This window comes from Cnephaeus nilssonii, assembly GCF_951640355.1.
Source record: "Cnephaeus nilssonii genome assembly, chromosome: 11".
Taxonomy (NCBI): domain Eukaryota; kingdom Metazoa; phylum Chordata; class Mammalia; order Chiroptera; family Vespertilionidae; genus Cnephaeus; species Cnephaeus nilssonii.
This window is the reverse complement of record NC_137082.1, coordinates 11270583-11284974: the sequence shown is the minus strand read 5'-3', so window position 1 is coordinate 11284974 and position 14392 is coordinate 11270583. Positions and strand designations below refer to the sequence as shown.

The window sequence follows — 14392 nt, the reverse complement described above, 5'->3', positions numbered from 1 at the left end:
CTCCCCTAGTTAAAATGTGCACAGTACTGGCCACAAAAAGAAGAAAAAGAAATGATCTTTGAAGACACAAATTTGAAATTAACATTGATCTCTGAAGATATTAAGTCATATTACACAGTACGACAACTAGAATTGGAAAACCTGACAGTAAGTATGGCATGTTCTTAGGTACCGTATTTTCCAGCGTATAAGACGACTGGGCGTATAAGACGACCCCCAACTTTTCCAGTTAAAATATAGAGTTTGGGATATACCCGCCCTATAAGATGACACCCGGCGTATAAGACGACCCCCGACTTTTGAGAAGATTTTCCTGGGTTAAAAAGTCGTCTTATACGCCGGAAAATACGGTATTTCACACGGTTACTGGTTGAGATTTTTCTTTGGGTGATAATTACCCAATTCCAGTTTTCCTGGTTTTGTAAACCCTGAGCAAGATGTGGTTTTGGCACTATGGTGAGCAGACCTTCCCTGCTTATTTATCAGATCATCAGAGATGTCTTGAGTGGCAAGGGAGGGGTCTTATATACCTCTTTTCCCATGAAGCTCACTCTCTCTCTAAACTTGAACATTAGGTAACACCAGTTCTTAGGAGAGGGGAGTTTCTTATCTAAAACTTATCTGTTCCTGCCTTTGCAGAGGATTGAAAGGGAAGCCTGCAGGTTAAATACCAGCAGAGCATGCTGCCTTCTTTCATTGTCTGCGGCCTTTCTTCTGAAGAGAGGGGAAAGGGTCCTTCTAGGGCTCAGCCCAGTTTCATAAGTTTCATAGCCAGTGTAAGTTTTCTAGGTAAGGTCTTAGGTTTATTTGTTATGGGAAGAATTGATAATACCAAAGGCTGGCTATTAGTAAAAGGTGGTACTGGAACATGGCAAGACACTGTGCTAAGAAACAGCAACACAGAAGGCCCTGCCCCTGAGGATTCTGAATCGCTCACCTGGAGCCATCTCTCTGAGGAGCCCATAGCTCAAGGCAGTTCCTGGGGACATGCCCAATCGAGGTGGTCAGCCACTACCTTCTGGAACTAGAATGCCTGGGATTGATCCTGGCCCACCATATCAAACTGGCAGTCTCTGGGCAAGGGGCATATGGCTCACCGTGTCTCAGTTTTCTGACGGTTGGAGGAGGTAATATATGTGAAGTGTTAGAGCAGCACCAGGCCTAGAGCATGTGCTCAGGAAGGGTTAGCAGTGCTGTGGGGTTGAAGTCACATGAGATCATTCTAGGAGCAGCACAGATGACCAGTTAAAGACAAAGTCAGGGGTGGGAATCATATGGATTGGGGCTTTCGGGCGGTGTTAAAGAGTAAGGAGCTGTGTCTGAGTTACATTTGCTGCTTAGGTGCTCTCCAGTCATCATGACTCCAGCTGCTGAATTTAGTAGTTGAAGTAAGGTGGAGAACATAGCGCAGGTCACTGTGAAGTAGAGAACAGGTTAAAATCGCATGGCTTTTGAGGAATGCAGCAGTGTGGTTTATCTGAGTGCTCTCTCTCTTCTCCCTCTGTGATAGCTCAAGCTGTGAGCCCTGCCCTAGCCATGCACGGAGGCTCAAGGGAGTGATTTATGGAGGGGTTTGATGGAGGATTTTCAGGAGTAATGTTGGCAGCAGGCTGGAATGTGCCTGAAGGATTATGTAGTAGACTTTTTAAAATGCTTTTGAGCATTTGCAAACCCAATATATTAAGAGTGACTTCTGGTAAACTCTTGAGAATATTTCTCCTGCTTGTTGAGGGAAACGGAATTTGGACGGAGCAGAAGAGGTTTGTGCTATGTTGGTGGTGGAGCAGATACAGCCGCTCAGAGGCTTCAGTGTTAGTTAGGAGGATCTCTTTGCTCTAACAGGCTTTGTTTTTAAAAAGTCTCTTCTCAGACATGTGTATCTGTTCAAGCACAGCTCTAGAATGAATTCCTTGAGAACAAGCTGGGCAGGTGTGAGGGAGGGTATAAACAAGAAATAACCCACATCATCTTTAGGATTAAAAGAGATAACTCACTTTTAGCATACTTTTAAATATATATTAAGTGCTTTTCTTTCCCTAAAAAATATAAGAGGCATTTCTTTTTTAAGCCAGTAAAATATTAGGAGATCATTTGCTAGGGAGGAAAGAATGGAATTGCTTAGTATCCTATATAATAAAGAGCTAATATGGTAAGTAGACCAGATGGTGGAACATTCTGAACGACATTCCGGAATGACCAGTGCGCGGGGCCACGAGGGCCAAGCCCCTTGCACAAATTTCGTGCACCAGGCCTCTAGTGATTCTATAAATTACCCTAATGTCATAGGTAGATTTCTCCCTGTTCTATAGAAAGATAGCAGTGTATGCAATAGCTGGTGCAGGGTTGAATGTGGGTAGTCTTTTCTGATTTTAGGTCATTGGTGTTTATTATAGGTCCTTTCATTTGTTTTCATCACACTAGAGTCAGAGAAAGTTGTTATAACTAAGTTGTAAGCTCTGGAAGGGCAAGGGTTGTATCTTTACCTCATGGTGGCTGGCACATGATAGGCATGTTGTGAACATTTGCCAAATGAAGGAAGACAGTGTTAGTAAATGGGTCTCTGGCCTGAGCCCTTCTCCATCAGCCGCTGTCCAGGTGACCTAGGCACTGCCATGGTTCTTGGCACGGCTTTGTAGGAGACCCTTAAGGTTGGCATGGTTCCTTCAAACCTTCCTATGCCCACTTTTGCAAGGATTAAAGGCCTTACTTACCCAGTGCCTGGTTCCCATTTACTGTGTGCCTTTAGCTTAGAAAGCTCTTGAGTGCTCTCTTCCCAATGAGAACTGCATTTTGATCATTGCTACTGGAGACCAGGTGTCCATTCTGGGTCTGGACTCTGAGGCTCAGAGGAAGGAGCAGAGCTAGAAGCAGCACCAGAAGTCATTCTTCTTTCTGCTCCAAGGGGAGCAGACTGGGCCAGGGGAGAAACACTTGGGGACACGGGCCGGGTCCTTTCAAACCTGCCCTAGCTGGTTTGGTTCAGTGGATGGAGTATCGGCCTGCGGACTAAAGGGTCTCTCCCAGGTTTGATTCCGGTCAAGGGCACATGCCTGGGTTGCAGGCTCAACCCCCAATAGGGGGCTTGCAGGAGGCAGCCAATAAATGATTGTCTCTCATCATTGATGTTTCTGTCTCTCTATTCCTTTCCCTTCCTTTCTGAAATCAATAAATATATATATAATTTTTTTTTTAAAGTTACTGAAACTGTCTCTGAACATGGGCTTGAGTCAAGCAAACTTAGATTGAAACTCCTTAATGGAGGGTTGGCCTCTGAGCCTCAGTCTCCTAATCTGGAAAATGGGAATAATGGGAATACATGCCTTGAAGGGCTAGTGTGAGCACTCAGTGAACCACTGTGCTCAGCACTAAAATTAAGTAAATGCTCAGGATCATCTCTTCAGCTGGGCATTGAGCCATATGTGGCAACCTCCAGTCTTTGGAAGTGAAGTTGGTTGCCTTTTTTTTTTTTCTAAAATGACAATCCTCTGAGATGTCCAGATAGTCTGATAAAGTTACCCAGAGCTGATGCCACATACACGCAGTTTATGTTTTCACTCTTTCATGTGAAACCTTGTGCTGCTTTATGGCATGGTTTTCGTGGGTGGCAGTGCAGCATCACTGTGGGGCAGAGAGAAATCAGTTGTAATCATGAAGGCAGCAGAGGTGAGAGGGATAGTGGAGAAAAGAGCTGGGCGAGGCTGCTCCATCCTAAAGGAAGTGAAGTCAGAGCAGGGGCAGCCTGTGGTCTAGTGTCAAGCCCAGGGCCCGGCACCTCGGTGCTTGGTATGTGTGATCTGGGAGGCTCATTGTCCCTGGGAGAAGATCTGAGAGTTAAAGCTGTTCTTGGAGTGAATGGAGGCACTTTGTGCTTACTTGGAACCTGCGATTTCTGTACAGATAATTCTCTTAGAATCTGCATGAGTATTTTTCTCTTTCAGTCTAAAGAAACTCGAGAGATCCTACATTTCCACTATACCACGTGGCCTGACTTCGGAGTCCCTGAATCGCCAGCCTCATTCCTGAACTTTCTTTTCAAAGTCCGAGAGTCGGGGTCACTCAGCCGTGAGCACGGCCCAGTCGTGGTGCACTGCAGTGCCGGCATCGGCAGGTCGGGGACCTTCTGTCTTGCTGACACCTGTCTCTTGCTGGTAAGGAGGCCCTTGAAGAATCCAGGAAAAGAAGGGACCATTTGTAAACCTCTCCTCTGGCCTGGCCACAGCTTCCCTGCAGTAAACAATCCCTTTGATCTTCCCTTTGTAACAGCTTCCCTTCTGTAAAAATAGCTTTACCCTAAATAGCTTTGTTCAGAGGGATAGTCTTAATTTTACAGTGAAATCCAGGAAGATCCAAAGAATCCCCTGTCTCTCATTCTTTCCCACCTGCTTACATGGGCCCAGTTTTGCTGCACTGGCTCACATTTTCTAGAATCCTGCCTTCCCTGCTGTGATTTTTTTCTGAGTGGGCACTGGAGAGTTGGGCTGGCTGAGTTGTGTCTCCTGTCTGGCTTTTAGATGGATAAAAGGAAAGACCCTTCTTCTGTTGATATCAAGAAAGTTCTGTTAGAAATGAGGAAGTTTCGGATGGGGCTGATCCAGACCGCAGACCAGCTCCGTTTCTCCTACCTAGCTGTGATCGAAGGTGCCAAATTCATCATGGGAGACTCTTCAGTGCAGGTCAGCATTGCTTTTGCTTTCATTGATTTTCAATTTTTGTCTCTGAAGAAGGGAGCTGTCCGTTGTAAAAATTCAAACACTGTCATCTTCAAGTGTATGTCTAGAGACCCGATAGCCTCTCACCAAGCCATCACCTCTGCTCACTGAAAGGGACAGATTTCCTGACAGAGCAGACAGGCACAAACATTGACGGGGCTCCATTTGCTGCTTTTTCCAGGAGCAATGGAAGGAGCTCTCCCACGAGGACCTGGAGCCCCCACCTGAGCATGTCCCACCCCCTCCCCGACCACCCAAACGAATCCTGGAGCCACACAATGGGAAATGCAAGGAGTTCTTCCCAAACCACCAGTGGGTAAAGGATGAGTCCGAGGAGGATAAAGAAGATGGCCCCATCAAGGAAGAAACCAGAACCCCCTTAAGTGTCCCCTGTAACATAGAAAGGTAATGTGAGATGGTCCTGGCTTATTGGGGGTGAGGAGAAATGACCTTCTGTTCCAGAAACCCTGTGGATGCAGCCTCCTGTTGGCACACAGTGCTTCTATGTCCTTGGGGAATGGAGCCCCTGGACTGTCCTGCTCCTCCCCTGGCTGGAGGAGCCCAGGCACAGAGCCACAGGTTGGCCCTGGGAAGTAACCAACTTCAGTGGGGTTCTAGCACCACCTTGTGGTGCTGGTTGGAATCAGGAGTCCAGCATGCTGGGCATCCTGTCCAGTGATGACAGTCCCCTCCCCCAGGCTTCCAGCCAGTCCAGAAATGGGATGTCCACACTTGACCATGTACCTTCAGCCCCCAAAATGGTCTTTTTGGGAACTTAAACTTTTCATGTAGCCCTGACTGGTTTGGCTCAGTGGATAGAGTGTTGGCCTGCGGACTGAAGGGTCTCAGATTCAATTTTGGTCAAGGGCATGTACCATGGTTGCGGGCACATCCCCAGTAGGGGGTGTGCAGGAGGTAGCTGATCGATGTTTCTCTCTCATTGATGTTTCTAACTCTCTATTTCTCTCCCTTCCTCTCTGTAAAAAATCAATAAAATATTTAAAAAAAAATCTTGACCCAAGTGGATTGCCATTTTGCTTCCTTATAGTTCTTTATTATTTTCTTAATCCTCACCCATTTATTTTTTTCCATTTATTTTTCTTTTAGAGGGAATGAAAGGTAGGGGGGAGAAAGAGAGAAACATCAATGTGAGAGACACATCAATTGGTTGATTCCCATTGTCGCCCCAACTGGGGCCAGGGATTGAACCTACAACCATGGTACGTGGCCTTGACTGGGAATTGAACCTGCGACCCTTTGGCCGACATGCTAACTATTGAGCCAAACCGGCCAGGGCTCCTTCCCTTATAGTTGAACAAAGATTATCCAGCCCTATGGATGCATGTGAAATACTGAGATAACTAGAATATAGCTGCTGGTCTATGTTTTAGACCCTGTTGTTGGGAAGGGGACAGTAAATTGTAATGGGAGCCTGTGGTCAGTGATGTGATGGGGTGCACGCGGAGAAGAGACACGCAGCCTTCCCTGAGTGTCAAGAAGGCTGCCTACAAGAGGTGGACTGTGGAAACTAAGAAAATGCATGGGAGTTAGCTCCGCCCTGAAACTAGGGAGGCAGTGTCCTTGGTCCCTGCTGTTTGGGAGGGAATTTAAGATGAGTGCACATTTTTACCCAGAATTTGTATCTAGAAAATTAGCCTACAGTAGTTCTCAAACAAATGTGCAAAGAGTGTATAGGAAAAGGTGTTTGTTGCGACATCATTTGTAATGGTGAGAAATTAGAGATGAGTCAATTGTATACCCAGGGATTAGGTAAATCCTCTTTCTCCCTTTGTTGGGATGCTCTGCAGCTCATAAAGAATGGAGCTGGCTGTTCTCCTGTGGCTGGACATTGGTGTGGCAGTATCCGAGAAAGCGAGTGACCATGTGTACCCCACAGGGTCCTCTGGTTAAATTGATCATCAGTGTCTCACCCAGGCACCAATTCTGACTCATGAACCTGAGTCTGCAGGTCCTTCATGCAACTGGTCCTTATCACAGAAACACCAGACTTGGTTCTGGAGAGGAACTTGTCCAGTGGGCTCCCAGAGCAGGTGCCTTGTGATGTGCAACAGGTCATTGGCTGTCCCTCAGGGACGCTGTGCCCGGTTTCCCAGGGCCTCTGTTGACATTCTCAGGGTGGGCCAGGGTGCTCCATCTGGGGGCTCACAGAGGGCCAAGGATGAGAGAAACAGGCTGCAAATGACTTACGTCGCATTTGTGTTCTGTTTTCTTTATTTGTGGAGAGAGCAATGCCTTTCACATTCTGTGTATGAAGATGCTGTGTAGGGAAATAGGGGATTTGGGAAGCTAAAAGCCAGAGAGTTCCAGAAAAAAAATGGAGTTGTACCAAGAACCGAAGTGCTGCTGGGTACCTGTGGGAGCCCACATGCCCATAGACCTCAGTGCTGCGCCAGGGCCTCTTAGGGAGGGCGCTGCAACCAAGTGCTCCTGCAGCCTCCTCCTGTCTCCTGGGAAGGTGGTGCCTCACACACGGATGCGTGTGTGAGGCCCAACTTCCTGTGGCCAGGGCCTCCTTGATGGAGGCAAGGGTGGGAAGGAAAAGGCCTGGAGCAGGAGGGGAGTGGAGAAGAAGGGCCTGGCTTCTCATGGGCCCATGAGCCTCTCCTGAGACAGCCCTGGAGCAAGAACACTGCATCATGAAGGCAGCTAGATGACTGACTGCACACAGGACGCCTGGGAAAGGGTCCCCCTGGCAGGATTGGATTAGTGCTTGGGATTCGGGCCTGGGAGAGGTGGGCAGAGGGTCAGTGGGAATGTGTGGTGTCTTCATGTCAGCAGCGACAAAGGCCTCGTGGATCAGCATCTATCAGGGTGTCCTGGGAGGGTGTGGAAGCATGTGGAACCATTGCCTTTCCTGATCTGAATGGGAACATTCTACAGCAGACTCCAGGGCAAAGTTAGCACTTGTCTTTACACCAGTGGCTGTACTTATCAGACCTTTACCCACCCTCCATCACTAAGGAGTCCACAGGACTCCTGAGCCCTGCCCTGGCTCTGAGGACCACCTGAACCCCTGGGAGGAGGCAGTGACAAGTGGGCCCTAGACCCATGTCAGCACTAGAATTCCCTTCCCCTTCCCCCATAATAGTGTCTTTGCCATTGTCTTCCCGAGTGAATAACCCATCTCTGCCCCTCTCATTCCTCAGCACGAGTCAAGACACTGAAGTCAGAAGGCGGGTCGTGGGGGCAGGTCCTACCCAGGAGCCATCGCCACCCAAGGAGGAGCAGGACCAGGCGCTGACTCACTGGAAGCCCTTTCTGGTCAACATGTGCATGGCCACGGTCCTCACGGCTGGCGCGTACCTCTGCTACAGGGTATGTTTTCACTGACGGACGTGCTGGTGAGACCGTGTGTACAGAAAGCACTGGCCGACAGCCTGGCGTTAGCATTCAGTGCTGTGGAAGGATCTGAGCCAGTCTCAGAAGAAACAGATCAAAGGTTTTAAAGTCTGGAACTGTGAAGGGCTAACGAGAGAATTGAGGATTGATGCACTGGGGTTTTAAGGAGCCCTGTGGTCCCAAGAATACAAGCGTCTAATCTCAGGGCCTTAACCTATTCAGGAGTAAGTAGAGAAAATGCCAAATACATCTCTTTCTCTCTTTCTTTCTCTCTTTTCTTTTTTTTTTTTTTTCATTTGTTTTTGGGGAAAAAATAGAATTACAACACATTGTTGTTTTTAACCTTTATAAAGAAGCAGCTTTTTGTTATTTCTGGGGGGGAAAAAGACTAGGCACTTATGAAACTTTCTTATACCCTTAGCTGGTGTAACCTGATACACAATTTCTATTTGATTTCCCAGGGAAAGACTCCCACACTGAGGAATGTAGAGTCCTCTGCAGACGAGGGTTTAAGGGTATAGGACGCTGACTTGCTCAGTCACTTCCTCTGCTGTGCGCACTGAGCTTGGCCAGGTCCTGCCAGCTTTCCCACTTAAGAAGAAAAACAACAAAAGGCCATCTGTAGGAATTACTAGTAAACCTGGCTCGTGCTTTTGCTCAGGGTGTCCCCACTGTTTTTCCCTCATTCATGTCTCCATTGATCCCTTCTTGTAGCAGCCATCTTGCTCATGTCCTGCCCTCAGCACCCATCCAAAACAGGGTTCCTTGAGGACCCTGCCTCAGGGTCAGAGGTCACCACAGGGTGGGTGGCCACCGGCTTTTTACCCTGCCATTGAGATCCAGAAGGAGCAGTTCCCACTTGATTTGGACTGTAAATGCCATTTTAGTAGACATCCACACCTGAGAAGTGAGTTGCTGTTAAAGTAAGGGGAAGGGAGGATTAGCTTCAAAACTCTGGTCATGGAAGTAACCTCACAAGACTTATATCATTTTAAAATTTTACCTCTTTTCAGGTGACGATCTTTGAGTGCATCAGATGGTTTAGTAACACACAGTTTTTCCTTAGGGGTGATTTTTGGAAGGGGTGGGGGCTGTTGTAAAAATAAATAAATAAAAGCCTCTTTTATTGGAGTGGCCAGGGTTTGGGGGTGGCCAGGTAGTACCAAGTCTGCAGCTCTGCCGGGCAGGTCCGGGCTCAACTGAAAATGTTTGGTTTCATTCCAGTTCCTGTTCAACAACAACACATAATCTGACCCACCTCCACCCCACTGCCCGCTCCACTCACAGAGCCCGCACCTGACTAGCAGGCAACGTGGTAGGTAAGGGCCGACGCACAGCGTGGCCAGTGTGACGGGGCAGATGTTTGCCCTGCACTGAAACTACCCTCCCCAGCTGTTGGTAGTTTGAAACTACCCCTTTCATTTTACTCACCCCCCCCCCCCCCCGCCCCTTCTTTATGTACCAAATTCACAACCTGTCTTTTTGAGGAGAGCAGAAGAGAGTCCCATGCTGCTGGCACAGAGGAAGGTGGCCTGTGCAGGGCGGCACACGGAATTTCCTGGGAGACTCTGCGGAGAGCCTCTCCACTCCATATTTATTTTTTTATTTTTTTCCCCAGAGGTGTCCATAGTGCACTAGCATTTTCTTAAACCAATAATGTATTAAAATGTTTTGATGTCAGCCTAGCATGAAAGGCTTTCTCAAAAAGTACAATAAAAAACCCTCAGGTAGTGCTGGGAACGTATGACTTTGCCATGAGCCCACTGCGTCAGACCAGTGCTAGGAAGGAGGACAGCTGTGAGCGGTGGGTATTTCATGACACTGTGGGTAATGTGAGAGGAGGTTTGGCATTTGTTTATAGAGCAGTGGGGTAATATATAACGAACACTTGGATATTTAACATACATGACGGGAGATGACTTTGTCCGGTTATTCCCCTCCCCAGTTTTATCTACTAGAACTTTATTCTCGATCACCACTTTCCCCGTGGGTATTAGAATGCATGTTCAGTCTTCTTGTGTCCTGATCAAATACCACGTGCTTGAAATACTTAGATCTCTGCTTATAAAGTGCCCTCGTGTATAAGTCCAATTTCCCCTTGCATGATCAGACCATTACATGGCTGTGGTTCCTCAGACTGTTGCTGAACTATTCGCTGTTCAGCACTGGAGGGATGTTTCCAGTAACAGATATTGGCCTAATTCCTGGCATGAAACTCTGGTGACTTCCTGGTGAGGTCCGGCTGGGGCCCACTGTAACAAACATTCCAAGGAGACGGGAAGCCATAGTCACACCTCACGCTCTGGACATTTAGGCAAGCAGGGTCCCCTGCACACACACCTTTGGGATCAGCCTCCACTGTCCCAAGTACACACTCTTCTTGAGAAGACTGTGATTTGGAACCAAGGCAACTGTTGGAAACCACACTTGAAAGCAACCTGGATGATGACGGTCCCTTGGAGTCAGCCGGCTGCTTTCTCAGTCGGAGGGCCTTGCTGAAAGAGGCCTGTCTGCCCCTGCCCTTGAACCCTGGGGACTGATGGTGCTCACGACTCTTCTTGTGAGGGGAACTTAAGACCTCCACATTAAGTGGCTTTTTTAACAAGAAAAAAAGGCAGCTGTAGCTCATGAGCTGCTCTTTTGCCAGCATTTTCACATTTTGCCTTTCACGTGTTAGAAGCCCGTGCAGAGAAATTCTGTGGTGGGAACATTTGAGGCATCGCCCCGCAGAGCCTTGTGAGGTGTGGATGAGGCTGAGGTGCCAGGCTGCAAGCATTTTGAGTTGGGCTTGTTTGTTTTTGAAGTCCTGTATATGTATGTAGTAGTTTGGGTGTGTATATATAGTAGCATTTCAAAATGGATATACTGGTTTAACCTCCTATCTTTGGAAAACAGGTGGCTCTCCATCTTGTTACACGTATGTTAGAGAAGTAGCGAGCTGCTCTGCTATATGCCTTAAACCAATATTTACTCAGCAGGTCATTATTTTTTACAATGGCCATGGAATACACCATTTTTACAAAAATAAAAACAAACAAAAAAAGCGAGGTGTTTTGGTATAATACCTTTTCAGGTGTGTGTATACGTGGATGCATGACGGGGTGGGGCGGGGGGCGCGTCTCAGGGTTTTCTGTGATTTCACAGAACTGTCAAACTGTACAGTTTTCCAACTTGCCATATAAAAATGATGGGTTTGCATTTTAGTTGCAACAATAAAATTTTTTTTTCTAAAGAATATGGATTCGGGGTGCTTCCCATTTCTTTGCTTAACTGGGCCTAAACCAGAATGGACAACCCTACTTTCCACCCCTGCTGATGTGAGGCAGATGTTGTCAAGCGGGGTTACAAGTTTCCACGTGTTAGGAATCACAAGGGCCTCCACAAGATGCACTGGGGCATTCTCCCTGAATGGGAGTTCATTTAACACATCCTGCCTCAACCTCCTTTCTTCAGCAGAACCCACCTTTGGCACATGGGGCCCTTGGATAACTTAACAAACGTGCACAAGTTGTTGGAAAAGCTGTTCAGACCTCAAGAACATGCCTCTTAACCAACTGCCTGTGAGACCCAGTGGTTGTTACCGCATCTCAGTACGGTCATGTTCGATGTAGAATTGACGTGGGAATAGTAAGATGTGCAAAATCATGTAGTCTTCCTTTTTTGTACAAAATAAATGTAAATCTCCCCTAAAATGATTTTTTGGCTTTTTGTTTTGAGATAATTTCAGACTTGCAAAATGTTGCAAAGAGGTACAAAGAATTTTCTTATATCCTTCAAGGCTTTCTGACTGTTTCAAGGCTGGCTGCTGAGTGAACTGTTTATGCTTTGGCCTCCTGGCAGGATCCTGGAAGTGGGAAACAAGCATAGTCATGGTCACGTAACCACACAGTACCCACTGTGGCGGCCAGGATGGTGGTGCCACACCCACGGTCACTTCCATCTGTTTCACATACCAAAAAATGGCATCTAAGCTTTTATGAAGAGGTGGAATGCCAGTGTGGAAAAAAAATAACTAAGTTTGTGACTTTGGAACAGAAATCAGATGGGGCCAAAGGCCATACCTCATGATGTCTGGGTAGGAGAGAGCGTCTGGGGAGCCTGACGAGAATCCAAGGGCACACTGCCTTCCTACGCCTACTTCTGTGGGAGAACCCGCTCCACGGTGTCACACTGGAGCAAGTGCACTCAGGGACAGGAGGGGCGACTTCCCCAGCGGGATGCTTGAAAACAACCACTATTTACTTTTTTCAGGTAAAATGAAACACCAATAAAAATTGTTCTTTTTAATTGAAATTTCAGAAAGTTCAACATATAAACAAATCAAATAAATACTAAGTTAAATCGAAAAACACAAAATATATATAGGAAATTAAATGAGAATGTTTAAGTTACAAAGTTCTCTGATGCCATTGTTGATAGCCACATGCACACCCCAGGTTATCTCAACATCATTAACACAATAGCTCAGGACACATTCGAGTCTTAGACTTAACAGGAAACTAACTTTGTGTCTTTAAAACAACATGCTGTTCTGTGAAATCTTTCTTCACACCAACTATGGCATCTGAAGCAATTTATTTACTAGGCCCTAAGTTGACTTGCTTCAGAAGTGGGATTTCACTTTGTTTAGTGAAGTCACAGTGAATGCTTTTACTGACGTGATACTCGAGGCTTCTGCCTTCCTTTGTGCCCTTGAACATGGTGGGAAGAAGGTCCGTGGGCAGCAGACTGCCACCGGGCATTTGGGCCACAGCTCAGGTTAAGAGCTGAATCAGAACCCCTGGCTCTGTGCAGTGGAAATGACTCGACCCGCCGCACTCTTTCCTTACCAAGCTCATAGGCCTGCCGGCCTCCTCAGTCCCAGTATTTGTTGAGCCAGAGGTGCTGAGCCAGCTGACTTGCAAGGAGACAAGGTCACCTTGGAGCCTTTTATTCCAGGCCTCAACTCCATAGCATGGCTGGCTTTGCATCCTGGGGAACAGATTCTCAAAGCCAAAAGCTGATAGGTTGGTTGAAGTGGCTGGGCCCATGTGCTCCTATACAAAAGTCCCACTTGTGCCCTGGGGCTTTATAACTGATCTGAGACTCAGGGAGCAACTCTGGCCAGATCACACTTCAGGGGCGCACACAGCGTGCCCCCATCCACAGCTCAGCCCCTGTGTCAGGACTGGGCAGCAGCAAAAACAAAGATGCCAGCTTTGAGCTCATCGGCTGAGATTTTTTTTAAAATATTGTGATTTCAACATCTGCCTCCTGGAAAAAGGCTTCTTCTCTTTGTTCTAAGCAAAGTTTGTCCATTTTCTCAAAAGCGAAGCGTCCTTTTTCACCTGCAACATTAAGATGATTTGTCACTAGATTGTTCCCTGCCTTGGATGGCCTTAGCAATTACTGACACCTGGGTCTCAGGGGCCGGGGGCATTGGGGTGCCAACTCGTGCCTTGCCCTTATGTCCAAGACAGAGCCTATTGAATCATGTCCCTTGCATCTGCTTTTATTCCCAAGAAACATAAACTGACGTTTAAGGAGGAAATAAAGCATTTCTTGCCACCTTAACCATGAAGGAAACCTGCCTTGGCCAAATGCAGTTAAACGGTTGCTAACAGTGGCCATCTCATGTGCTAATTTGCATCTTTTGAGAGCCGGCCGTGGCTGCTCCAGCACAACCTTGCTAAGGGCCCACTGCACATAATAACTGATGCTGTACTTTACCGAAGGACAGCGTGGCTTCCCGGGCTGCTGCCCTCACGGCCTCCAGGTCAGACTGGCACAGGCCAGCAATCTGATCAATGCTTTCGATGCCCTGCTTAGGAAAAAGAGCATCCATTAGGAGACTTTTTATTATTATTACTGGTTTCAGAGAAGAAGGAAGAGGGGGAGAGAGAGAGAAACATCAGTGATGAGAATCATTGATCGGCTGCCTCCTGCATGCCCCCTACTAGGGATTGAGCCCACAACCTAGGCATGTGCCCAGATTGGGAATCAAACCGTGACTTCCTGGTTCATAGGTCGATGCTCAACCACTGAGCCATGCTGGCGGGGCCATTAGGAGACATTTTAGGCAGCAGGTAGAATCTACTTGTAGAAGCCTGCAGGACCAGCCCTCGCATGGTCTGGGGCCCGATTCCTTTTCTGAAGGCTCTGGGCTGCTCTTGTGGCCTTCAGTTCATCCGAAGCACCATTGCAAGGGTCTCATTTTTCAGTCCTGACACCTGCCAGCAAATAGGCCACTAGCATTGATGTATGGACAGCTGGCAGGCCCATCTTGAAAATGTGAAGACCTGATGCCCTCTGGACCTTTCTACCTCCCTGGTCTCCCAACCATT

General features: G+C 47.4%; 2 protein-coding genes across 7 annotated transcripts in view; one reads left to right on the top strand and one right to left on the bottom strand.

Annotated features, from left to right (window-relative positions):
* The window catches only part of PTPN1 (protein tyrosine phosphatase non-receptor type 1), a 75073-nt gene extending 62973 nt beyond the window's left edge, over window positions 1-12100 (top strand). The window contains exons 4-8 of one of the 2 annotated variants that reach the window (XM_079783738.1): window positions 10-147; window positions 3939-4148; window positions 4512-4673; window positions 4891-5114; window positions 7877-12100. In XM_079783738.1, coding sequence (XP_079639864.1) covers window positions 10-147; window positions 3939-4148; window positions 4512-4673; window positions 4891-5114; window positions 7877-8060 — 918 coding nt within the window. In that variant the 3' untranslated portion in view covers window positions 8061-12100. The remainder of the gene's footprint in view (window positions 1-9; window positions 148-3938; window positions 4149-4511; window positions 4674-4890; window positions 5115-7876) is intronic. The other variant, XM_079783737.1, reaches the window with a different exon arrangement.
* A 70-nt stretch (window positions 12101-12170) lies between these two features.
* Window positions 12171-14392, bottom strand: part of RIPOR3 (RIPOR family member 3) — a 62710-nt gene continuing 60488 nt past the window's right edge. For all 5 annotated transcript variants that reach the window (XM_079783732.1, XM_079783733.1, XM_079783734.1 and 2 more), the window contains 2 exons: window positions 13779-13869; window positions 12171-13396 (listed from right to left, as the gene is read on the bottom strand). In XM_079783732.1, the coding sequence (XP_079639858.1) occupies window positions 13293-13396; window positions 13779-13869 (195 nt within the window). In that variant the 3' untranslated portion in view covers window positions 12171-13292. The remainder of the gene's footprint in view (window positions 13397-13778; window positions 13870-14392) is intronic.